This window comes from Diadema antillarum, unplaced genomic scaffold, assembly GCF_040938485.1.
Source record: "Diadema antillarum isolate AM-2024a unplaced genomic scaffold, OU_Dant_1.0 seq00000382_RagTag, whole genome shotgun sequence".
NCBI lineage: Eukaryota > Metazoa > Echinodermata > Echinoidea > Diadematoida > Diadematidae > Diadema > Diadema antillarum.
In genome coordinates this window covers 2,042,929-2,069,541 of record NW_027271380.1, presented here as the reverse complement: position 1 = coordinate 2,069,541, position 26,613 = coordinate 2,042,929, and the positions used below count along the sequence as shown (strand labels likewise).

Below are 26,613 nucleotides of genomic sequence, written 5' to 3'. Positions count from 1 at the left end.
GTAGGCTTATATTGCCGAACTTGTATTGATTATTTTGCTGTAGTATACACCATTTTTATTCCAAGCTCCACTGTAAGAAAAGGAGGTCGAGGACTTTGTTATCCAGATCCTCATCATAATCTTCCTTTATTTCTTTACAAAAATTTTCAGTCACAAAAAGTCCGTACTGGTCAGAAGGTTTCTTTTTTTTTTTTTTTGATGTTTTTTAGTTGTCAGTTCCTTTGTTTAATTTCAACGATTCTTCCACATAAACAGGGATTGTTGTCAGCCATTTCACCGCTGTCATTACTGGATGCAGCCATACTAGAATAAAAAAACCAAACTATTTTACAGGTCTGTATAAGTTATGTCTCTCTCTGATGAATCCCATAGGTAGAGCAGTGTTATCATTGAAAGGGCTATCCTGTTTAAAAACAAGGTAGGGAAAGATAGATCAGGAAAGTTACAGAGCACCCTTTTCTAGACCAGCAAGAGAGTACAAAGGCACAATGATTACCTGAACAAGGTCTTTTCTACCCACAGTAGCTGCAGCACTGGCATTCATTGAACACATCCTGGGTACATCATCTGGGATCAAACTGACAAGGAAGAAAGGTATAACTGTAACATACATGTACACTATTGTACGTACTTGGAGCACATAAGATTTGAAATACAACACATCATACTGTTACACTTTGTGACAGAATGCTTTGAGTAAAAACACACCATATAATTGTTACATTGTGTGACTTTCCTCTGTACAGACACAAAACATTCATACTAAAACTTGACACAGAAATATCATATAAAATTTTCATCATGTGTCCTATATGGATGGACCATTCAGACGCATTCATATCTTGATCAATTGGAAAAAATATCGTATAGATGACTACTTTTCCACTGCCCATGTTGTTATGGTCACCACTAGCCCCTATGGAAATGAGAGGCAAGGTCACTTATAGCACCCGCTCACGTTAAGCCCTGCCCAGTTATACTGTTCTATGGTCGCCATATGTGCAGACACACAGAAAGGTGATTCATCATCAAGTTCTTGTTCAATATGATGCTCTTCCCCTTGTTTTGTTATATGACGTTTCATTTCAATAGTCAGCGTTCAGACAGATATCCTCATTGTATCGCCATACCATTTTGGTATAATTTGTGTGTGTGTGTGTGTGTATTAACACCCTCAGAGTGCTTTGAGATAGAACAAACCATGTTGTTACATTGTGTGATATGCTTTGTATGGAACTAATGTGGTATAATACTGCCATCCCCTGACAAAAAGAAACAACTCTGAATTCTGTCAAAATCGATCTATTTTTTTCTTGATTTGGGGTATTTTTTGTAAGCTGTACATGGTGGTTAAAAAATTGAGGTCACATGACCCCTAATATTCAAAATATAGACATATCAAAAGGAAGCAAATGCACAGATTTCCCCATCAAACAATGACATTTTTCTTCATTTACTATTAAGACACTCATTCCACAGAGTTGCTTCATTTTGTCAAAGGACAGAAGAATACTTTGAAATAGAGCACACAATATTGTTTAACTACTACAGTATGTGATATAATGCTTTGAAATAGAGCACACTACTAGTACACTTTGTGATGTTATTTGCTCTGAAATAGAATATTATGCTATATTAGTACACTTTGGGATATAATACTCTGATATAGAACACACTTTATTTTTAAACTGTGTTACATAAAAACATGCACTTTAAAATAGAACACAGTCACTCTATATTCAAACTGTGTGATGCACAGTTTTGAACTAGAACATGCTATTTGTTACACTTTCTGAAATAATCCTACAAAGTAGAATATGCTATATTAGTTCACTGTGTGACATTATGCTCCTTGAGAAAAGATCACTGCGCAAAATAGGTACAGCTACTGTCTCATCTGCAGCTAATGACAAGGAAAAGGCCACACCAGAACACTATTTGTGGAATGGCTCAAAAGTCAAGCACAACTAGGATATCTATGACTTTAAATAATAAAGAAAGGAATTTGAGTGCTGAAATTAAGAGTTTGAATGACTGTAATGTCACAATAAAGTTTGACATTCTGTAATTGGTTTGCACTTTGAATTTTAATCCTCAAAATCCATCTTTTTTATTTCAGTCAGTCATTTCACATTTGACATTTCTCTGCAAAAGCATTTTACTCCTTAAATGTCCTTGATATTTCGTACATCTTCAACTACAGTATTATTGTGTGTCACAGCAATCTACAAATAGCAACCTAATCCACGAAAACATGCCAGATATAAGGTTTACTTAAGAGAAAATGCAAAACAAAGAGTTTTGAGCCCGCCGCACACCGTACGATCCGACCAGTCGTAGGATCTTAAGACCGGAAGTATGACGTCACCAGTCCCGCCAGTTTCCAGTCGTATGACTGGGTCTTAGTGCCAGTCATAGAGATTTGACATGTTCAATTTCCACGACTGGTCGTGGACTTTCAGCCAATCACGATACAGTATTATGCAAAGAGTATAGAAGCGTACACAATGCGCACTGCATGCGCTTCTATACTCATTGGTAACTCACTAAAGCCAGGACAGCTGTAAGACTAGTTGTAAGGTCAGGTCGTATAGTGGGCGTTGCCAAGTCGTACGACCTGGTCTTATGGTCTTAAGGTCGTATAGTCGTGAGTCGTGAGCTTTACTCAACTTATTTCACAGGGAAATGACCCAAACAACATCACAGCCATGTGACCTGACATACATGTGTACCACGATGGTCACATGACCTTCAATGACATCAGTCACATGACTAAGATGGGCCAATGCAGCCCTGCACTACATTACTTCAAGCATCTTCCTGTTGTCTCAATATTGAATTAATGAAAAGAATGTTTGTTTCCTACATTTATTACCTCCAAAAAGGGAGGAGGCTATGTTTTCAGTGGCATTGGTTTGTTTGTTGCTTTGTTTGTCTGTGTGCAAAACAGCTCAAAAATATGTGAACAGATTTCGGATGAAACTTACAGGAAAGGTTCAGAATGACACAAGGAACAGATGATTAAATTTTGGTAGTGATCTGGATATTTAATTGATTTTATGATGGATTTATGATATTTTGGCAGGTAGGGTCAATAAAACTTGGGAGTTCAAGCTGTGCAGTTTTTGAGGTTTACATACGCGCACTGAAGTGCATGCTGTAGTTTCTGCTAGGGCAAAGCGCATTGCGCAGCTGGAAGTTGATGACAGAACAAAAGGCTTCTAGATTGGGAAATGGGTAGAAATCACTGATATCTCTATGGAAGAACATGATCAGTGGTGGAAATGAGCTGCTTGGCAGAGGTCTGCGCTCTCAGAATGCTTCTCTATTTGTCACATGATAAGCAAGCATCGTCTGTTGAGCCTTAAATGCATGTGACTTGCAACTCATGTGTAAAATATGCCATATTGGTTTTCTGAAATTCAATGTTTGCAAACAGAAATATACAATAATGTGTGTGCTTGGTGAATTTTACTTAAAGTGCTTTAAAGCTAAAACATAGTTCTTGGAAGGGCTCAAATTTCATCTACCACCACATGGAATTTACCTCCAATATGCTACATCACAAGGGTCTATCAAGAAACTTATTGGGCCGACGCAATTTGCCAGGATGATGAGCTGTTTTGGAGTGTTTTGTGATCAAAAGTGTAGAAAATTTTCAATCATAGTACACATCTTTTATTAAATAAGAGCCCTCCTCATGAACCCCGTATTCAGCATTATGGGCAGATAGAACGTACATAATGTGATGATTGATCATGCCCTTGCAATCGTGTTGTCCAACAAACTGCATGTGTAGCATGGAAGATTGATGGATATCACTGTAGCTCAATTAGTCAATTACAGATAATCGATTATTTACAAAAAAAAAATAATTATGTAGCAACCAAAATGGGGTAAGCTCTGAGATTGCATACTTTTGGCAAACCTTTTGGGCTGATATTTCACATTTCCATTGTTATCCAACTGAAATCCTGTTATTATAAAGATATTTATTAGTGGAAAATTGAGCAAAGAAAATGGGATTCCATCAATGGAATCCTATTTTCTTTGCTCGATTTTTCACTGATAACTTATATTCATTTCTGGTCAGTTTTCCTTTGTTTGTGTTTATAATGATATTTCACACAGTTTCTGATGCATATATGTACATTTTAGGCAAATCTTCATCACATGGGCAACAGATCAAATTTTCCAAATACTTTCTTGCTTTCATGTAAAAAGGAATTGGGTTAAAGCTTCAGAAAATTGAGCCCGTGTTACCGGCTGCTTGGAGGGAGATGGATACGCACACGTATGTTTCGGCCAATTTCTGGTGGATGGGAAGTAGGCATGAGGTGTCATAGATCACAACAATGCCCGACACAGGAGACTGGGACTGGGACTGGGAGATCTGTGTCACATCTGAATTCTTCCGCCGATGCTTGCCCCCACGGCGTTGTTTCTGCAAAATGGATTTCATATGTGTGATACAACGTGTACATATGAAGAGTTTGATCAGAAAATGGGTTAAGCACCATTTTAAAACACTTTAAAAACACTTTAGAATGAGTCCATCACCAGATAGAGCAAAATAAAACATTTCCAGTGATATCTCACTTGTTACATTACGAGGAATATCCTTGAAGTCATAATAAAAAAAAATTCAATATTTCCATAATTTTATTATTTTCTTTGTTTTTCAGCAGCTTTAATCGCAAATATCGCAAGTTGACAGTAATGGAGTGTAGTCGTTTTGCAATAAAACTCTTCATATATATTAGCTATTAGAAGGCTTCTAATCATTCGGAGTCTATATTCCCATCACTGATAGCTTTATCACATTTACAATTATATTTCTGCTCTTACTAACCAAAAAGAAACAAAAAGGTGGATAATGTTTATAAAAAAAAAAAATCTCCAGGCACTGGTGAGGATGACACTTATTCTCCAACCTGGAAGATGTTTGGGAGTTTAGACTATGCAATCAGTGCGTCATAGCATGATATTTTAACCAATAGATGCTTGATTTCTTTGAAAAACAAAATCTGGGGAAATCCCTAGACCCGATATTAGAAACAAAGAATGTTTCAAATTGAAGATACATTGTAGGTTGAGTACAAATCATAATTGCTAGATCAAACTTTCACTGCAACAGGCTTTTATTCTTCTTTTTTTTAATGCACAAATGCTGACAATGCGAAAATCCTGTCTTAAAATTTTGCCAACTTTGGTAGCATGAATCTCTTATTTTTTGATGTTGTACAGACATGTTTTGTCATCTGTGAATGGATGTTGATTTCAATAAGGAAAATAATTAAAGTACTGCTTCCACCCTCTTTAGCTGGAAAAAAAAGAAGAAACAATGAACAAACATATTTTCGCGCTTAAATGAAATTTTACAGAAAACAACATTTTCAATTTTAAAACCATTATTTTCTCATTTTGATGAAAAAAGTATATTGTATATATTCACAACTTACTGTTTGGATCAACCATGATCTATGGCCGAATGTGATATTTATAAGTTGTTGTTTTTTTTTCAGGTATGTGGAACAACCTGGCCATACAATGAATAGATTCTTATGAAAGGCATAACTCTAAAGGTAGTATTTCTTCGTTATCTGTTGTCTCCAGATCAAGCGTAACTGCTAGCTCAAAGAACCGATCAAGTGACATTTACTGCCTAGAAACCCTACAAAATCACCAAACACAGAAAAATAAGATGCCCATCCTTCATTTAGATAAAAATCAAATGAAATTAAAGTCAGTTACCGGTACTTGAAATGTGCTAGTCCTTGCAGACAATACTAAAGATAAGAAAAATGAGGCAAAATTTCTGCGACTCACGTTTTCTCTCTCACGATAGAAGCGAGCGATAGAAATGGCTTCAGGATTCTGACTCCTTGAGCTTGGCATTACCTGAAGACCTCTGTACTGACTCAAAGCTGACAATGCCCTGCAAGAATCAATCACAGGTTTCATCATTAGACCAAGTAAGGATACCACCACCACCAAAACATTCACTCAAGACTCAGACATCCACTCTATGATTTCACTGGCTCTTGATGCAAAGGTTAACCCTTCATCTGCTTTGGCCACCGATTGGCACAGATGTCTGAAAACATACTGTTGAAGAATAGAGATTATCTAATCCCCCTAATCCCCATTGTGTCACCTTGGCCTTTCCATAAGATGGAGGCACATTGCTAAAATCCTAAGTGGGGTGGCTGACTTTACAACAAGGTAAAGTTTGGATGGATTGATGCATAGATGCCAAGTTCAAAAAAATTTTGAGAGTGAGATTTTCATGACTTGGCATCTCGGCGTGCCCGCATGTATGTGAGCGAGGGACCAAAGCGACTGAGCGAGGGAAGGGTATGGGAGAGGAGTGTCCGCCCTCCCATGGTAGGAAGCTTTTTCAATGTTTAGCTCTTAATGGTGCGATCTGGTGCATATTTAAGGGCTATTTTTTACTTATTTTGAATGACAAAAGGGAAATATGCTTTCAATTGCAACTCTCACTTTAAGCTATGCTCCCGATGAGTGAGAAAAATGGGTGCCGTGCGCGAGAGATGGACCCTAAATGCTTGAGTCTCACGCATTCTGCGTGAGACTTGGTAGCTCTGTAATGAATGCTGATGACAGAGCTCGATAAGTAAAGTTAAAATGCATAGGCACACAAAGGCTTAATCACATTTCGGAGTTCTTGTTTTCCTTCATTTTTTATTTTTCACTTGAGGGAGAGCCATTTGATAACATATAAGCGAGGACATTACAACACAGCAGCACACCACCATTAACCATGAACAAGAAAAATATATACATCTTGAAATGTAAAAACTGCTTGTTTTATATTGACTGATATTGTCTGGTTTCTGAGTGCAAGAGGAAGCTTTACAAAAATAGCAATAAAAAAAATGAATCTCAGCATACAAGGATTTGATGGGCCAAACAACTTGTTTACTCCAAACCAGCATTCTAAGAGCAAATGATACTTGAATGTGATACATGTATGGAGAGACAAAAAAGTCATGTTCACACTGTCACACCACTGACGATGATATAGGTAAATAGCTCCTTAACTATCAGTTACTTTCATACAGTGCTCTATCATCAATGCTAGGACTTGTAAAACAAGTTGCACTTGATGTCAAAATTTGAAAGTGGAGTGTGCCACATGCAATGACCTTTATTTCATGACTACTGAGCATTTACATGCAGATGTTCATTTATGGGAAATAATTTAGAGTGCACCAAGCATAAACTATGATGCCATGATCGAGCATCGATTGCTTAGCACTGATAGTAGGTATCATCAAAGATAATGTGACTATGGCCATTATCATTAGACCAATGATTGGGTGGAGCGGTATTTCCTGCTCACCTGTTTGATGTTAATTTCATGCTTGCATAGGGGGCCAAACAAGATTGTTTACTAGAAAGCTGACATCTTAAAAACAAGTGATATTTCACTGTAGCTCTGGGGGAGAGGGAGGTTAAAATCAATAATCAATACTGAAACACCTGTTACTAGCACAACCTAAATAATGATTGGGTGGAGAAGTATTTCCAGCTCACCTGTTTGATGTTTATTTCACATTTCAGAAGTTAGGGAGCCAAACAATGTGATTGTTTATAAGAAAATTTACATTGTGGTACAGAGGCAGAGGGAGGAGCATATCAATAATCAATATCTAAACACCTGTTATTACCACACCCCAAATGATTAGGTGGAGTGGTATTTCCTGCTCACCTGTTTCATGTTTATTTCATGTTTCTGATGGGAGGAGGCCAAACATGATTGTTTACCAACAAACTGACATCTTAAAAACAAGTGATGTTTGACTTTGGTACTGGGAGATAACATCAATAATTGATACCAAAACACCTGTTACTAGCACATCCCCATTATCAGACCAATGATTTGATGGAATGGTATTTGCTCCCCACCTGCTTTATGTCATGTCTGACTGGCACAATAACAGATACACGTACACCAATTAGCGGGATACAAATCTCGAGATTTGCATCGCGATCGTCATCCCGAGTTTTTTGCACGTGTGGACAGAAAAAACCCGAAAATTAGCGGGATAAGCATCGCGATGCTAATCCCAAGAAATCTTGCGCTGGTTTGCCAATTAGCGGGATAATTGGCCCCGCGCTGGTACATGTGAACGGTCGGGATTACAATCTCGAGTTTTTACATCCCATCATGCAATGCACACATCACAACAGCGAGGCCTCTGCGAAGAGGTCCTTCACCTCTTTGGAGCACAACAACAACAGCGCGCGAACCACACCACTGACGCGTAAAAGACAATGGACAAAGGTAAGTGCGCGCAAGCAGTGATAGAGAAGGGCGCTGTGTGACCCAGTTTGCAGGCTTTGTTGTTGTCTCTATCGGCAATTAGCGGGATAATTTGGTACGTGTGGACGCTCGCCAAATTAGCGGGATACCGATCGCGATCGCCATCCCGCTAATTTGGTACGTGTGGACGCTCGCCAAAAAACTCGGGATGAGCATCGCGATCGTCATCCCGCTAATTTGTACGTGTGAACCCGGCTAATGTAGTAGGTTCATATAGAAATTTACACAAATGGGTAAACAAGTTGGAATGTCTAGCCCACAAGGATAGGCATCATTTAACTCAACACACAGAGACCTGTTTGCTGGTGTATATGTATTCTTATGGCTCTGGCTTATTTAACTGATAACCATCTGGTTAAAACCATTGTTTGTTTGTTTTGTTTTGTTTTATTTGTTTTGTTCTTTATCTCTTTTGTTTTGTTTTCTGTAAATATTGTTTTATTTTGCTGAAATTGTTGAAGCCTGTGAGTCTGTAGAGAAAAGGCAATATATGAATATTGGTGATTATTACTGTATACGCTATAATTTTCGCGTACATAAATTTTCGCGAATTGCCGCTCTCACACATTTTCGCGAGTGGTTAAATTCACGATTGAAAATATGAAGTGGCAAGGAAAGTGTGAATTTTCAACTAACTAGCAAATAAGAATGATACTAGTTGTACACTGCATGAAAAAAAACTTACCAAACTCTGCCAACTTGTATCACTATTACTTTATTAGTAAGTTAGAATTCAACATTAATTTTTGAAGTGGTTAAGTCCATTGCGCTAGATTTCTGACGAGTGGTCCCCTTGCGATAATGGATTGGCTCTCTACAGTATTCGTAAGTAGACGTGGACGTATGTACGTAAACAAGCTTAGCCAGTATGGTCTGTTCGGTAAGCCATGACATGGTATACTAGTACTGAAATGTTCGTATCATCAAGGCAAGGGATTCATTTTGGAAGGTGATATTTTTGCGTGTTGCTAATTTCGCGAATAGCTCCCGACTCGCGAAATTCGCGAAAATAAAACCCTCGCGAAATATATAGCGTATACAGTATTCGTATTATTACTATAAACATTATTATCACTATCAATTATCATTCAACTTTTATTGGCATTAAATCATATAGCCTGCTCAATACATGCTCTAAGCTTGCCTCACCTAGCAGCAACTGATTAAAGTCAAGTTATTAAGCTGATTATTCTACACCACTGTTTCATCCTCACACATTTTTCAATAGCAAGCTGTAGATCTGCGACGCAAAAGCTAAGACGACACAGCCTCCCTGGTTGGACTATGGAAACAGCTGTGTCGCTCATAGGTAGAACACCATTTTTTGCCTGGTAAGTGCCATCTTAGTGTTTGCGTCGGAGATCTAAAGCTCGCTAATACCAAGTCAAGAAGCAGGAACTCTGGTGGCAGCAAACATTTTAATGTACAAAACTAACAACCTGTAAAGAAAACATGAAAGAGAGAGAGAGAGAAAGAAAGAAAGAAATATCCTGAACGCACAGTGTGCAAGATCATTTTCAAGATAATTCTGTTTAAATATTCCTTCACCCTGAAATGTGCTCAACTGTATCTTGCCAAGCTCCTTTATTGATAGCTGATGAATTCCCTCTGTAGCCTGGCAGCAGACTGAATTGAACAAACCAACTCACGCATCACAGTACAGAAGTTTCCCACGGTAGGAAATCATGACACATTGGGTATTAGGAGGATTAACAGAATTTCTATTCATTGCCAGTTATTTGAAAGACACTTGTGCAGATACCTTGAAAGAAGCAATGTGAGCGCAGGTGCTGATCACCAACAAAGCTGTGTTTACAATGAAATGCGGCATGCATTCACATTCAGAGACACACAGACGTACAAACCTAAACACAAACAAACTCATTTGAATTGTGCCTGTTTTTGTCTTTTTTTGCTTACTTTGGGGTTTGCTGGAATGCAGCGCTGGATTTCTTCATGTTGCCAGGCCTCGTAAACATCACCAACTTGTCTGTAAGTTCAAAAGTCACAGCAAGTCAGATATATCTGATTTGGAATGTTTCCATATCAACAATGTTCAATTCCTAACACTCTACAGATATACAAACCAGATCTATCAAAATGAAATGGTGCTATACAGTGTTATTCCCGCGCATTTATCCAAGATCCTTGAAGACTATGAAATGCGTTTTAAAGCTCGTGGTTCAGAAGTCAAATTTGCGATAAAATAAAGATTTCATTTCAAATGATCTGGCCTGCATTCATGTCTTCACTGTTTTGTCTTATCTGGTGATTGTTTTTCCTATGCAAGATTTTAATAATATTATCATTACATCCATGTGCAAAACACATATGAGTTCATGTTGAAACAGCATTAATCGGTGACATTTCACAAGCAGGAATTTTTGTGACTTATCATGCATAAAAACAATAGGAAGGGGGGGGGGTGTTCTCACGCTCAACTGAGTATCAAAAGCTCACCTTCAAAGCATTCTTGCAGACTCTTACCATAGAAGAACACAACAAACTCGGGATGCTTCGGGGGACCTCCACAGAGGTTCAGAGTCCATTTATACAAACATATATTTTACATTCCTAACAATAATATCTGCCAAGTTTGGTGATAAATTGACTGTGTATTTTCAAGAAGAAGATAAGAAAATAAAAAATTGGGCCCCTGAGCCAAGACGGGAACACCCCAACATCATCTATGAACAAATTTGAAACTACAGTGAATAATGTTCTTACTCACAACACAAACTGAGCTCTATGATTTCTGGTTCTAGAGAAGAAGATTTTTACAAATTCCTTTTTGGGGAGCTTAAACAAAAAATGTCGCTACAGCGACTGGTTATACCCCCGCCAAACAACATTTCATAAGCTTTGGTCAAAACAACATTTGATAAGCTTTGGTCAAAAAACTGAGGAAGTAGTTAAATCCGCAAGATCTTTCCTTGATCTTCTGCCATTAATATGCCGTTACCATGGCAACATACTTTCGGGTACTGTCGAAAAATGCGTCTTGCACATCTACAACCAAAGGCACACATCTGTACCAAGTTTCATGGAAATTGGGCAAAAACTGAGGAAGTAGTTTGCAACACAAAATTTTCCATCATTTTGGCTCATAATATGTGAGCTGTTACCATGGCAACATACTATTTGTCACTGTCAAGAAATGTGTCATGCTGACCTATATCCTAAGACAAACATTCAATATGAATTCCACGAGAATTGGAAGAACACTGATGAAGCAGTTTTGCCATGAAGCATTTTGCCCTATATTTTACCAATAACATGCCGTTACCATGGCAACACACTTTTTGCCACTGCGGAAATATGTGTCTTGCACATTAATATATTCAGATGAACATCTGTACCTAATTTCATAAAAATTGATCAAAAACTGTGGGAGGAGTTCGCGACGCAAGATTTGTACCCATTTTTGCCCATAATATGCCGTTACCATGGCAACGTACTTTTGGGTACTGTCAAAAAATACGTCTTGCACATCTACAACCCAAGGCACACATCTGTGCCAAGTTTTATGGGAATCAGTTGAAAACTGAGGAAGTAGTTCGCGACACAAGATTTGTACCCATTTTTGCCCATAATATGCCGTTACCATGGCAACGTACTTTTGGGTACTGTCAAAAAATACGTCTTGCACATCTACAACCCAAGGCACACATCTGTGCCAAGCTTTATGGGAATCGGTTGAAAACTGAGGAAGTAGTTCGCGACGCAAGATTTGCAACGGACCGACCGCCCGACCGCCCGACCGACCGCCCGTCCGCTGATTCCTATATACCCCCTTCAAACTTCGTTTGGCGGGGGTATAATTAAGATCCTATTAGCCCAGGGATGCTAACTGCCAAGTTTGGTGAAAATCAGTCCAGGAGTTATCAAGAAGAAGCTGAAAATGTAAACAGTTTAAAGATGATGCACAGCGCGCAACAGACTCTGGATGATGAATGATCACACAAGCTCACTTGAGCCTTTGGCTCAGCTGAGCAAATGGATAAATTTACAAAGATTATAATCTTTACTGGCAGTCCTTCAGGCCAACAATGCACATACCTGTGCTGCAGAATCTGGCCCCCGAGGTGCGAGGAAATGGGATATGTTTGTCGGATGCTGACCCATAGGACGCAGCCCCCGGACTTCCCGACACGCTGGACTGTCTGGACGTCGATCCGTTCATGGTCTTGTTGGGTATGTTCTGTCAGCGAGGGATTCAGTAGTGCAGAATTGAATCGAAAGAATGCAATCATGTCTTCTATAGCTTGTGTACACGTAGTACTCAATAGAAATACGAACATGAATAAGAGCTTGTAGGGCAGTTTATTGTATGTGTGCCTCAATAGTGACACCTTTGTCCCACAGCCAACATACCACATGCAACATCAATCCCAATGTAACTACATGCTTCAATGATTTTCTACAGCTAATATTTGAGGACTACAGTATTCTTTTCTCGCTTCAAATCACAAGCATTCAACTGCATAATTTGGGTAGTGGGGGGTTTTCTTCCTAGTTTTTTTTTTCTTTCTGCATGACGATAGTTAATGACATTAGTACAACGTGCTTGATGACCTATCCATTGGTAAGACTGTTTGTAAGGTGGTTTGATTGCAAACATTTGTAGCATTGCAGTAAAAGAGTGCAGCATGCAACAGTTTGCACACATGTCTGTGCATGGTGGTATATCAATCTTGTTTTACCCAGTCAAATCTATGTGTATATACGATACTTGTCAACAGCAACAACTTGCTTTATCTGGCTAATACCCACCCCTTTTGTAAAATAAATAGTATTTTAACCTGTTGAGGATGAGTCCCGAGTATACTCGGGCAAGCGTGTATGAGAAATGTGTGTTGTAGTAAAATTAAACCGTCCTCAATTGGGTTAAAGACACTGCATATGGTCACACCCTGTATAACTTGACTGGTGGTCCCTGCATTCGTCTCAAAATTGATGATACTTTTATGGAGTACTTTGGCATTTGACTAAGGATTGGCCCCTTCTTATGAGCATGTCACATACACCCCTTTGGATGGCTAACCAGGTGCTTTGATAAATACAAAGGGAAATACAAAGATCAGCCATTCCCTTTTAAACGCATTAACATTGACACAGTTATGGAACAAACACCTTCATCTCAAGCAGGCTGATACATTAGGTAATTTTAAAAGTCTTTTGAAAACATATCTCTTTAACCTGTTGAGGACGAGTCCCGAGTATACTCGGGCAGGTGTCTATGGTAAATGCGTGTAGTAGCAAAATCAAACCGTCCTTAACGGGTTAAGTTGACGGTGGATAAGGCTCTGTGCTGTATGTTGAAGTCATGTCACCTTTTATCTCCCCTTGTCTCCTCTTCTCTCTCTCTCTCTCTCTCATGTCTTTTTTCCTTTACTTCTATATTTTTCTTCCTTCATTGTGCAGAGACATTATTTCATATTTTTGTGACATGCACTACTTAAACATTTTTTTTTATCACTATGACTATTATGACTATTTTTCATTATCATTATTATTACTACTACTACTACTACTACTACTACTACTACTACTACTACTACTACTACTACTACTACTACTACTACTACAATGCACATGGCAGAGAGGCATGTGTTGAATGTTGACTCATAAACAAACAGAAATTCATACAAAGTCTTTTAAGGCCACAGTTCCCACGCCACCCCCCCCCCCCCCCCCCCCCCCCCCCCCCCCCGACATATTTGTCTGCTTTGTCTTGCTTGTTTGCCTGCTTCCTTTTAACGATTCTGTCAAGTTATGGATGAATACAACGCAGTCAATTGTGCTTTCAGAAATGCATACCACCCACAGTCTGGTATATGTGAGACAACAATCAATCTTAAGAACTTCCAACAACAACAACAACAAATCATAAAGAGCACGCCTTTGTTCACGGAATAGAATACAGTGAGGCTGTCATGCTTGATGTATCATTGACAAAAACTGCACAGGAAAGGACACACTTTCCTTTTTGTGACCCTGCATCACAAAACTAACGAAAAGTCGGCAGACATGTATTTTTAGTTAAGGGCAAATTCTAAAAGAGCTGACTTCAAGCATTAAAATGATGTAGAACTATAAAATTCAAATGGACTTTCCTAACCTATTTAAATAATGGAAAGAAGGCACACACTTTGGAAAAGTGTGTATTGATAAAAGGGGCTCTGATGTATAGGGTCTATTCAAGAGTTGGAGTTGAACGTGAAGAGTGTGTTAAGGGTCTTGAAGATATGAAACAGGGACTCTAAGACAAACATAATCGCAAAAAGTGTTCCAGAAAAAAAAAAAACTGCTAAGAACACAATTTTTGGTTCATTTTACAATCTCAAACTTTAGTATGATGTACAATGTAGAGACTTGCTCTTTCAGAAAATATGAAAAACTTCAGATTGATAAGTCGACCCGATTTAGCTATTTTGAGCCCTCACAAAAAAAAAAAAAAAAAAAAAAAAAAATCAGTGCGTGCGACTTTTCATTGGTTTTGTGATGCATGGTCACACTTGTATAATTAAGGGTAAAAGCTCTGTCTTGAGACTAGAGACTAATTATTTTTCCTGACAACATGCCTTTCTGTAATTTTTTAGTCTGTATTACATGTATAAACCATCATTTACTTCTTCCATTTACAGCATCAAATTTCTTTTGTCAGCCCATATTTGGAGGCCTTAGGGTTCCTGGCAAAAACAGTGAGAAGTTGCTTGCCGAACATATCGAATTTTTTACCAGATTTTTCAAGGATCGGGTTGAAAGAAAAATTCAGTCATTTAAATGTATTACATGCAAACGTGTTTGAAGGATGCTGGAATTCAATAAACTGTACAGGTTGGTCTCTACTTGTAAAGCTGTGGTTCAAAGAGGCATGAGGCAAACCCACACAATATAAGACAATGTACCTAAAGCATGCAACAGTAAACATATGCCTTTCAATATGGAGAAAAAAAAATATATGAAATATTAATTTTCTTCTTCTTTCAGATCCAGATCCCGGTGCTTCACAGACATGGTAAGAATTGATTTCATTAGAAGCATTATGCAATATTCTGGGTGATGGTTTAATAGCTTATAGGCACGGTGTGCAAATAGTTCTTACAAAAAGGTCATTTAAAAGTCATAATGAATAGGGGTAGATGGGTGGAAACACGGGGGAAATGGTATTCTTTTGATGAAATGACTTTCGACCAGAGGTACTGTGTGAGAGAAAAGAAAGAGAGAGAGAGAGAGAGACAGCAGAGTATTTTTTTTTTTCTTAGAGGGAGAAAAAGATACTGCATAGAAGCATAAAAAAAGGGATGTTCTAAAGCCTACAACATGTATTTATCCAAATGATTTTTGTGTACAAAACAAAACAAAAAAGTTGACTACATCATCCTCTGAGATATCAATAATTTGCGTACAGAGTCACTACCATAATCACTAACCTATAAACTTGTGAAACTTCAAAATTCCATAACCTTACTTGCTTTATGTCCAATTTTGATGACTCTCATACCATTTTAATCATTTCATTGCATCCTGTTTATCAAAAGTCAAATCAAACATAGAGTGAAATTACACTTTAATTCACATAGTGCTCCTTTAACCCTTCCTGTGCCAGGGACTTTGGATAGTATGCACAATATGATGGGGTTTTCTGAACCAATCAGCTCTTAGAAGACACAAGGGGTTTAACCCTAAAAAGACTGGGGTATTTTGGTAGCTGGAAAGACTGGGGGGGGGGGGGGGGGCGCCTAAAGGGCCCCCCTTCAGATCTCGGCCGTGGATTGCGCAATCACCGCGAAAATTTGCACAATGGTAGTGTGCGATGTAATCTACAAGATAACATAATTAGATTTTTCAAAATAGTCTTCTTTTATTTCATATCAATTAATTATGCTAATTTATTCAAAAATCAGACTTTTTGCTATAAATCAGTAAATAAAGTTCCAAAAGTGCAAATTTTTGGTCCAAATACTCTTTGTGGAATTCTTAACAAATGTACTCCAAAAAAAATTCGGTATCAAAATTAATTTCTAATGTATTTTATTGTTTTATGAATTTCTTATGTATTTCTCTGTTTTTTGACCTTTTGTTTTTGTCTTTTTTTTTTCAGCAAAATTTTATCTCGGACGTTTTTGACGAACAATACTGCTAAAACAAATTGATTTCAGCCATTGAGAGTAAAAATATGCATATTTATATGAACCATGTGAAAAATATAAATTTGCATGCACTTTGTACACAAAATCACATTTTGGAGCCATTTTCAGTCCGATGTGCACGTACAAAAAGTTACATAACATCAGAACCATACCCCCGGGCGTCACAAATTTGGTGTCAAAATGAGCAGGAAACTCAAAAGAAAAAAGTCATAGAGCGTCGTGGTGAAAGCAATGTGCGTTGTCAAGTAATCGCACAAAATGTTGAGGGGGGCCTTTTAGGCCCCCCCCCCCAGTCTTTTTAGGGTTAATAGACCAATTGAATGTGGTAAAGGGTGTCAAGGTTACTCAGTTGACGAGAGCCATCCAACCACATACCCATCCAATACCATACTCGAGAACTGAATCGCATCGCCAGTCGTTCTTTTCGAGAATGGTGAGGAGCCGAAATTCCCTGTTCTCGGAAATTGTTGCAGCGCCATCTGTGGGAGCATTCCAAAACCAACTAATGGTTGATCACAGTGGTTCGTCTTTGTTCTTTATATTTGATATGAGCTTGTAAATATCTGCAAGACTGTATCATTCATGTAAATAACACAAATCTTCAGCTTATTGAAGAAGGCAGACTTAACAAGAAGAAGACAAAGAAGAAGAAGAAGAAGAAGAAGAAGAAGAAAAAGAAGAAGAAGACAAAGAAGAAGAAGAAGAAGAAAAAGAAGAAGAAGAAAAAGAAGAAGAAGAAGAAAAAGAAGAAGAAGAAGAAGAAGAAGAAGAAGAAGAAGAAGAAGAAGAAAAAGAAGAAGAAGAAGAAGAAGAAGAAAAAGAAGAAGAAGAAGAAGAAGAAGAAGAACAAACCTCCTGCAGGGACTCCAGGATGCTCATCAGCTGGCTGACACAGGACGAGACACAGAATCGCTCTGTCTCCACCTGCTGCAGGCAGGAGTGGTTGAGAATCTAGGAGAGTGACAACAGATGAGTGGTGACTTAGGGTGCATTTGAGTGCTCTAAAGCAAACCAAAGCAAACTGAACCAAAGCTTACCATACTGAACGGTTCCAGATTTGGCGCGTTCGAGCACTCTGTTGAGAAAGTGTACCTGACGAGTTATTTTCAGAGGGGGTCATGCGTTTTGTAGCAAGAGGGTCATTCATCTGGTAAGCTTAAATGTATTTACAGATATCCTGAACAAAGAGAATGAACTCTTTGCATTTTGACATAATGTGCATGATATGCGCATTCCTCACAAGCAAACTTTTGGTACATTTGGTACCCTTTTGGAGAACATCAGGAAGTGGTCCATTTTTAGCTCGGTTCAGTATGGTACAGTACACTTTACAAGCGTTCAAGCGCTCTTCTGGGCCTGAAATAACATGTGTATAACCTCCCCACATCAGCATTACCCCCACCCCCTCCAAATATTGAAATATTTTGTATGTATTCCTGATGCCAATAAAATCTATTAACTTCTAACTGGGTCAGTAAAAGTAGTGAGAGAGTAATGCAAAATTTCTATCTAAATATTCCATGGAAGCCTCTTTTTTTTAAGCATCACCAAGAAGATTGTACATCATATGAAGCTAGTAGGCTATGCACAACTACATCTGTGTTTACATGAATGCTTGCAGCAAAAAGAACTTGACTACTTTAATTTTAAAAAAGTGTCTATGTGCTTCATTTGCACAGTGTGAGTATCCAAATTGCTCGTCGTCAATTCATTATCTTTGCTTCCCACTTTGTCATTTGTTGCCATGTTCTCCCATGGAAGAGTAATCACAAATGGTGCACTATCACATGACCACACTTGTCACATTGTGACTGAAATTTGACCAATCCATATATTATTGATCTTTTTACCCTTTCCGACACCCCCTGCCTTCTTTGCATACCAGCAAAACCTCATGTTGAGCTGGGGAGCATGTTACCTTGCCAAATTCTAGGAGAGCTACTACACCAACCACTTAACTAATGGAATGGAAGTAATCTTATTTCTTAAAGATGTTGTTGTTGTTGTGTTGCTGTTGTTGTTGTTGTTGTTGTTGTTGTTGTTGTTGTTGTTGTTGTTGCTGTTGTTGTCATCGCCGTCGATAGTGCTGCTGCTCCTGCTCCTATATCATCAAATAGGACTGGCCCGCAGTGCATGTTAAAGTTATTACAAAATTTTACAGTGATAGGTCCTTTTTCGGTTGTTGCCACAAGATTACGGAATTTAATACTCCAGCATATTCATCAGTCTTCTTCAATGGCTTAATCTAAATCCTCTTTGAAAGAATTACTCATCTGTAAAGTACACATTGGTGACATTTAAAAAAAAAAATGTTAGGTTACATTTTGTATACAGTTCATGTTGTGTGTTGTATGTTCAGGTAAATTTGCTATTGTTATTTTGAATGTGATTTGTCAATATGTTTTTGTGTTAATAGTGTGCATGCAAAATGGATACTGTGAAACATGATATTTTAGCAGCATGAAATTTTTGTGAAGTGCCTCTGGCATTCACTGCATAGAGTGTAGACAGGAGCCTTCGTGTGCATTTTAATTTCGCGAATCTTGGCTCTCGTGAAATTTGCAAAATTAAAATGCACACGAATACTCCTCGTTTTACAGTAATTGTAAAGGGCCTAGGGAACGTTAGTCTGTTATGCGCTATAGGAGCTCAATTATTTTCACTATGTTAGAGGCAGGCAGACATAAAGCAGGCCAATCTTACATCCAGGACCTTCAGCTTCATCTGGCCGTCCAGACTGGTGGCAGGAAGAAAAGAGAGGTGGGGTCCGACTTTGACAGGATACTGGGGTGGAAAGGTCATCAGCAGGGCCGCCACATGCCTGTTCCTGGACACGAAGATGCGACAGCTGCGGTTTTCCAGATCCTAGGGTGGCCAGGCACAGTATGACAATCCAGTCAATTTTGTCTCCCTCTTATGACATATCATATCCTATCTTAATATGGACATTCATAAGGATTTCAACTCTTACAACTTTATCTTGACTTTTACATGCAATGCACAAATTTCTCTCAGTCTGACATGCCAATGCTGGGTCACCTGGACACTTACAGTTGTAAAAGAGAATAAAGTTTTTCAAATTACCAAAACAGATCTTAAAAGAACACTTTTATACTTTCTATCACTGCATTGCCATAGTCAATGTTTTATGTTCAAGCAGCAAAACACAAAGAAATTGCAGGAGAATTCCACAAAATGAATTTTTTTGAAAGAAAGTACACATTCCTCTCACTTGCTACTGATATGTTATGGTTAACATTATTCCTCCTGCTTTCTGAAAGAGGTAAGTCAAGTGCTCTATCCTTTTGCTAGAAAAGTGAAAATATGTCAAATTTTCTTTACATTTTCTTTATATCACTGTCCACACATGATGTCATAAATGTTGTAGTCTTCTCATCCAGCAATGGTGGCATCAAAACTTTGAAAATTTATAACTTTTGAATTGATTGTCTAATTTTTCTCAAAGCCTCACTGATGTGTTCTACTAATGTTGCTGCATTCATTTTATCCACATATATTTGGGCTTCATTCTCCTGTAAGACAAAATTGAGTAGGAGAGAAACTTATTGAAAACCTGAACATAAGAATGGTCCAAGTCCAAATTTGGCTTTCATCTCTGGAGACACCTTGCAAAGTGATGCAAATAAATGATATTCATGCAAATGATGGTTTTACATTTCAATGCATATACATAAAATTGCCATAACTGCAAAATTGAAAACATTAGGATATTACCTTTTCTTTTTTTATACAAAATTTTTCCTTATGAACCTGGATCTTCCATACATTCAGGTATTAAATTGAGCATTCAAAAGATTTTGCAAGGTGAAGCACACAAGATATAATTCCAATCACTCACAGTTTCCACTGATGTCTGTGGACCAATGCATGCCACAGACTGGAATTCTTGCTCCAATGAGGTGATGGCCCCAGACGCGTTCTGATCTCCGACTCCTCCCAGGCGCTCGCTCCCGAAGAGCATTGAGTGCTGGCGGGCTGGTGATGATGACACCATCCCACCAGCATTGGGAAACTTTGGTGGCGAGGCTAGAATCTCCATATCGCTTGAGCCACTCAGGTTGAGGTCTTGAATCTCCACACCACAGAGCTTTGGATTTAAACCACATCAGGATTTAAAAACAGTGAAAGAGTAGGCCCTGTCACAAGCTTACCTGAATTGCTGTACCTATCAATTAAGATCCTTGAATTCTACTGATAACTGCACATCACCTGACTTTTTAAAAAAAAGCATCCATTTGTCTGTCATTGTGGGAGACTTCCACAAACAAATCTGAATCTCTCAAAACATTGGATAGCAAAGATAGTGAAGAGGCATTATCAGTTGTCATATTCAACTAGATGGCAACAATCAGTAAAATCATTTAGTTAAAGATCAGAAATAATATCAGATTTTAGCTGGCAAAACTTTGCCTCCCTGATGATTTTTCTTTTTTCCCTGATTGTGAAAAAAAAAAGAAAAATAATTCCCCAAAAGTGAAATTTTATAACCAAGCTTTTTACAAAATGCTAACACTGCCATGTTTCTATTGAACCTGTCAACAGCAGTCTTTACAATGTTGTACCGATTTTGTGGAATCATGTGTATTCAAATGACTCATTGCATTTTGTTGAAAATGAAATAAACGAATGAATGCAAGTAAAAAAAGACTCCCCTTATAATTACAAAATAATGACAATTATTAAATATTTGTAAAACTGCCTGTACTCATATGGGCTTCCCTGTTACATTATAATCATCAAATGAATTTGATAAAGAGCTTCCTATAGACCGATTCAAGTGACTGTTCATGGAAGTGCGCCCTCTTAAGGCGACGCCATAACTGGGGGCCAACCAGGCCGGGTCGGCAAGCGCCGTGCGTGCGTGGCAAGGGTGCCAGCGGCAGCCAGTGCTTTTACCACTCGGCGCCAGCCGGCCAGCTAGCTATCTCTGGAGCTGGCAGCGATCGACGCATCTGGATTTGTGACAACTATAGAGTCTACTTTTTTTTTTTTCGTTAGCTAATTAATAAAATTAAACAACTTATACCAACTGTGAGCGAATGGGTAGATGGCATATACGGCTGTAGCCAAAACTTGAACTTCAAGGTAAATATCGGTACGATCCGTGAGTGTTTGTAGACTCTATTTCTTTTGCGATGACCTGGGTACTCGCGTGTAAGCCCTTTATAGATCTATTCACATTTGTGTAAGAGGATAAAAAACACCTGGGGAGAACTATGGATAGGCGCAGACAGACGTCTAGATAGTAAGCCTAGACTGTTGAGCAGTTTACTGATATAATTAAATACAAATAATGAATCAGAATCTTGATCTAGATAGATATGGCGCTATCAAAGCAACTAATAATATCAGTTAACTTAAACCTTTTTAGGCTTTTGCCTTTTCTCGGACTAGCGGGGTAGAGTCTGTCTAACGTTTTTTAGATCTTGTCTAGAATTCTGGCAACAGTCCAGACTAGATCAAGACCCGTCTAGACCTATTGACTTCTAGAACCTATAGCTACATCCTATATCATTTTCGGTTGTCACTAACTTCCGGCAAGTCTAACTAAGTAAAGCAAACTGAAGGCAAATATAGGCGTTTCTAAGCCGTATAAACTTAAGAAGTTAATTTACGTCGCCTGATGTCAACAACCAAACATTCTACTGTTTAAGGTCTATAAGTAACCTTGCATTTAACATCGCGCTAACGCCTAAAATTATAATCTACAAAAGTGATTTTCAAATCAAACTTTCTTAATATGAATTATGCTTATGAAATGGATGTTTGCCACCATTCATGGCAGTTTAATATCTATAAGTATCACTTTATCAAAAATTAATTCAAATTCAGAGTTCCAGGCCCAAATTGATTATGGTCAATTTAATGCTGAACGCTTAGTGAAGAAGTAAAAATTTACAATATAAGATTTTTTTACACATCTTGAAACATTCATTTGGCTGTAGTGTAGGCTTTAAAATGTTAAGTAGCCAGGAAGTGTATTCTAACTTTTGTAAGTATTGCACCAAGCATTTAAAAAATATATATTTAATTAATTCTCAAAATCTTTGATCTGAACCTGTCTTCTAAAATGAACAATTTTATTTTACGAATATGAATATGCAGTGATTTAGCCTAATTAAATAGAGAATCTATTAGGCATAGGCCAAAGTTTGTTTCAAAAATCTGTGCAATTTCTATACCGCTGTGTTTCACTTAAGTGATTCATCATGCGTCAAAATTTCACATACTGACGTGTTTAAGAGCAGCTTCCATTTCCGTTTTTTCGCCTGTTATTTGTGCACCCAAACAACTGCACAATATGTTTATGTTTTTTTTTTTCTGATCCTTTGAAGCTTTCATTTAAGATCGATATGTCTGAATTACTCAATTTGTCCAAAAGAAAGGCATTAAATGCCGCTGAATGACTTTTCCACAGTAAGTAAGTAAAACAATCACAATTTTAGCGCGGCGACCCAGCGGCCGCCGGTGGCGGCGCATGCGACCACGCCCGGCTAACTATGCGCGATGGGTACGCTGGGCTGCTAGCTGCAAGTGCAACTCGTTGGGTAGCTAGCTCGCTGGGAGCCCCCCCCCCCCCGTTGGCCCCCAGTTATGGCGGCCGTTATAGCGCCGCTAGCGGCGGTAGGTGAATAGGCCATCGAAATTGAAACGGTCTATAACCCAAGAAATCCTAAACACTGTGCCAGACTTTAATCAATATTATACCGTCCACATATATCAGCAGCTAATCAAACATGTACACAATTATCCAAATCACTTATGAAAGAGAGAGAGAACGGAACGTGATCATAAATTACTTCACCACACTGATAGAGTTGCAAAAGGACACAAGATCACATGGCATGTCTGCTCTGCTCACCCTTTGAAGGTGGGGCTCCACTCGCCATATCTTGAGGTTATAGTCCCGTGCCCAGGTCACCATGTGGTAGTCAAAAGATGATGCTGAAGCATACAACATAATAATATCATGTAAACAGCTGTCACCATTATCTTTTCAAGATAAAAAGCATGTCGCTCATGTTCACTGGCTGCTTTATCAATAAGATAGATGGCTACATGGGGTAATTTATTTCAGGAAGCATGAATGCCATACAGTCATTCAACAAATGAATACTAGTAGCTTATTTTATATCTGCTTTTGATAGAATACTCACAAATCTAATGACATGCAGTCACAAAGTTGGAAGTCTAACAGCAGAACTGAATTTCACATTTTGTGAGCTCTTTTGAAATCAGCAAGTCTTCCGCACAGTTTGAAATATCTTAGTGATAATTTCTGATAAATGGGGGGGGGGGGGGTTGGGAAGGGTTGGGAAGGGAAAGTAATACTGAGTTTCATACCATCTTTTGGCCTCCACTGGAATTCCAGGATGTCATCAGTATGGCCCATGAAAGAGTGTATGGGAGCACTAAGATTGGATTGGGACCACATCAACAGGTTCTTTTCTCGCTGTCTTAGCTGAGGCATGGTGATGGTCACAATACCATCACCAAATGGCTGCAGAGAAAGACAAAAAAATAAAAAATGAAATAAGGAAACATCAAGCTCTTTAATGGTCACACTACCATCATAAAATGGATTTAAAAAATGGTGAGTAGCTTTATGGCCACAATGTACAGAAAACACAGAAACACACACACACACAAACAAACACACAAACACACACAAGAAAATATTTGACTCCCTAATGACCACGATATCATCACAAAATAGCTACAAGAGAAAAAAACGCAAACAAGAAAACATCAAATGGTCAAAAATGCCAGCATCACACAGTTGCACCACGATCATAATGAGAAAGATGCTAAACTATTAGTGGAAATTTGCATGCCAAAATGTTTCAGCCTATATTTTGAAAAGACTCAGGATGAAACAGGTTGTTTTTGAAAGCAACATGGCTGTAGCTAATCAACATTTTGACTATTTTTTTTTCAGCTGCTGCTCAAGCAGTTGTTCTCTTGCAATGGTTATAACATACCCATGTATTTGCATACAAAGACCTTTACATGAAAAGAGAAAATCTGTATTTACATATATGTAATACTGAAGGATATCAGAGTATGTGTGTTTGTTTTGTTTTTTTCATGTTTTTGTCAGTAGTATTTTGGTATATCTATCATTCCAAAATTACAATTATCTTCTATTGGGAGGAAGATATACTCAGGTTTATGATGTTTATGATGATGACAATGAATAATAATGACAATGATGATGATAGCGCATGGTGACGATAATGGTGATAATGAAGATGAAACATTCATTTATGTATAATGATGACAATGATGATAGGACTAAGGTAATAAAATTGGTAATAGTCAAGCTTAAAGTAATTAGGTCACTACACATTTTATAGGAGCATATTGCAACCAAGCTTAACTTACTGTGTATCTGGCCTTCCACTGTGGGGCATCAGTCCTGAACTCAAGAACCGCTTTCTGTTCGTTGGTTACATCCCAGATCTAAAATTTAAAATACAAGTCGCATATAAAATATGACTGAACATGTTAGATATTGCAATTGTAAAAAAATGAAAATGCACCAATCAGAATATCAATGACAGTAGGAAGAAATACTGATAACAGAAGTTGTTGCATACATAGTAGCATTACTAGTGATAGTAATAGTAGTGGTAGTAATGCTACTACTACTACTTCTGCTTGTAGTAGTTGTAGTCATCGTCTGTAGTAGTAGGAGTAGAAGTAGTAGTAACAATAGTCGTCGTCATCGTTGTCATAGTAGTACCGATAGTAGTAGTAGTAGCAGTAGCAGTAGTAGCAGAAGTAGTAGTAGTAAAAATGATGATGATAATATTGTATTACAAAGGGGCTTCCACTTCAAATTAGATAAATATCTTAAAAAGCTTGATGTTAGTATAACATATGGATATCTTTTACAAGAATCTACGGCCAACACTTTAGTAACCTATTTATTATAATTGCAATTTTAGCTGAGAGTTATATCAGCTTTATCGTGATAGACTTGACAGTCATTGCAGATCTACCACCAAGTACACAGCTGGTAAACACCTGTTCTTCATATCTACACATGTGAGCAGATACCAAAATCCAAACATGCGAAGTGACAAGAAAAACTTTTTGTCCATACCTTTGACGAGCAGTCCTGGCTGGATGTAATGAGGTGTGTTTCTCTCATAGGGTCCCAATCCAAGGAGTAGATTTTGGACAAGTGGGCTGAGATGTACTTCACTGCCTGATTACCTTTCTGTATCAAGACAAGAGAGTCAATGCCTTCCAAGTCAGAATGTGATACTGTAAAACCAGAAATTTTCATATACATTCTAATTCTGCAAATTTCACGGGAGCCAAGATTCACGAAATAATAATGCACACAAAAGTTCTTGTCCACACTATATGAGTTTGAATGCTGGTGACAATTTTGTAAATTTCATGCCACAAAAATTTCTTCCTTTACAGTACACACATGTAAATTCACCACTGATGTGTATGTACACATTTTTTTTTTTTATCATCAGCACCCACACTGAAATACTCTATGCACTGCCAGATATCAAGACCATGTATAAAGCATGCAAAAAGCATGCATAAAGCATGCAAATAATTTACTATGCAGTTACTTGAAAAAAAGGTGATAAAATCCATCCTGAACACTATGCAGAACTACTTCAAAAAAAAAGGTGATAAAATCCATCCTGAACCTATGTTTGATGTACTTAAAGCTTGATACTTGAAACGAAATAGTAATATCTTCTCCACTTGTAAGAAATCTATGGGGTCAAACATGGTATTTCTTACTTTGATGTTTCGCATACAATATTTGGCAAGATTACTTGCATCAAAAACTACTGCTTATTCAAGTGACTGCCTTTGGCATTCCAATGTCTATTGTCATTGGCAGCCAGCATAGTAGTTTCCCTGAGTTTTAGGTTTAGTGTTTATCAGGAGTGTGAGAGTACTTGCAGGAAGAGGTCTGAAAAAATCTGAAACTTATGAAAAAAGTCTGAAGTGCATTTGATCTGAAAAACAGAAAAAATCTGAAAAAAGGTTCAGAGCAGAAAAAAACCAAAAAAAAAATCTGAAATCAGATTAAACTCTGAACTCTCA

At 38.0% G+C, this 26,613-nt stretch overlaps 1 protein-coding gene across 1 annotated transcript in view; it reads right to left on the bottom strand.

Annotated features, from left to right (window-relative positions):
* The window catches only part of LOC139731670 (GATOR2 complex protein WDR59-like), a 61,197-nt gene that overhangs the window by 6,399 nt on the left and 28,185 nt on the right, over positions 1-26,613 (bottom strand). The window contains exons 8-19 of the mRNA XM_071642559.1: positions 25,637-25,753; positions 24,913-24,990; positions 23,872-24,028; positions 23,390-23,469; positions 20,366-20,614; positions 19,210-19,371; positions 17,359-17,457; positions 12,410-12,551; positions 10,271-10,340; positions 5,830-5,938; positions 4,293-4,444; positions 497-578 (exon numbers count right to left, since the gene is read on the bottom strand). Of these exons, the coding sequence (XP_071498660.1) occupies positions 497-578; positions 4,293-4,444; positions 5,830-5,938; positions 10,271-10,340; positions 12,410-12,551; positions 17,359-17,457; positions 19,210-19,371; positions 20,366-20,614; positions 23,390-23,469; positions 23,872-24,028; positions 24,913-24,990; positions 25,637-25,753 (1,497 nt within the window). The remainder of the gene's footprint in view (positions 1-496; positions 579-4,292; positions 4,445-5,829; positions 5,939-10,270; positions 10,341-12,409; positions 12,552-17,358; positions 17,458-19,209; positions 19,372-20,365; positions 20,615-23,389; positions 23,470-23,871; positions 24,029-24,912; positions 24,991-25,636; positions 25,754-26,613) is intronic.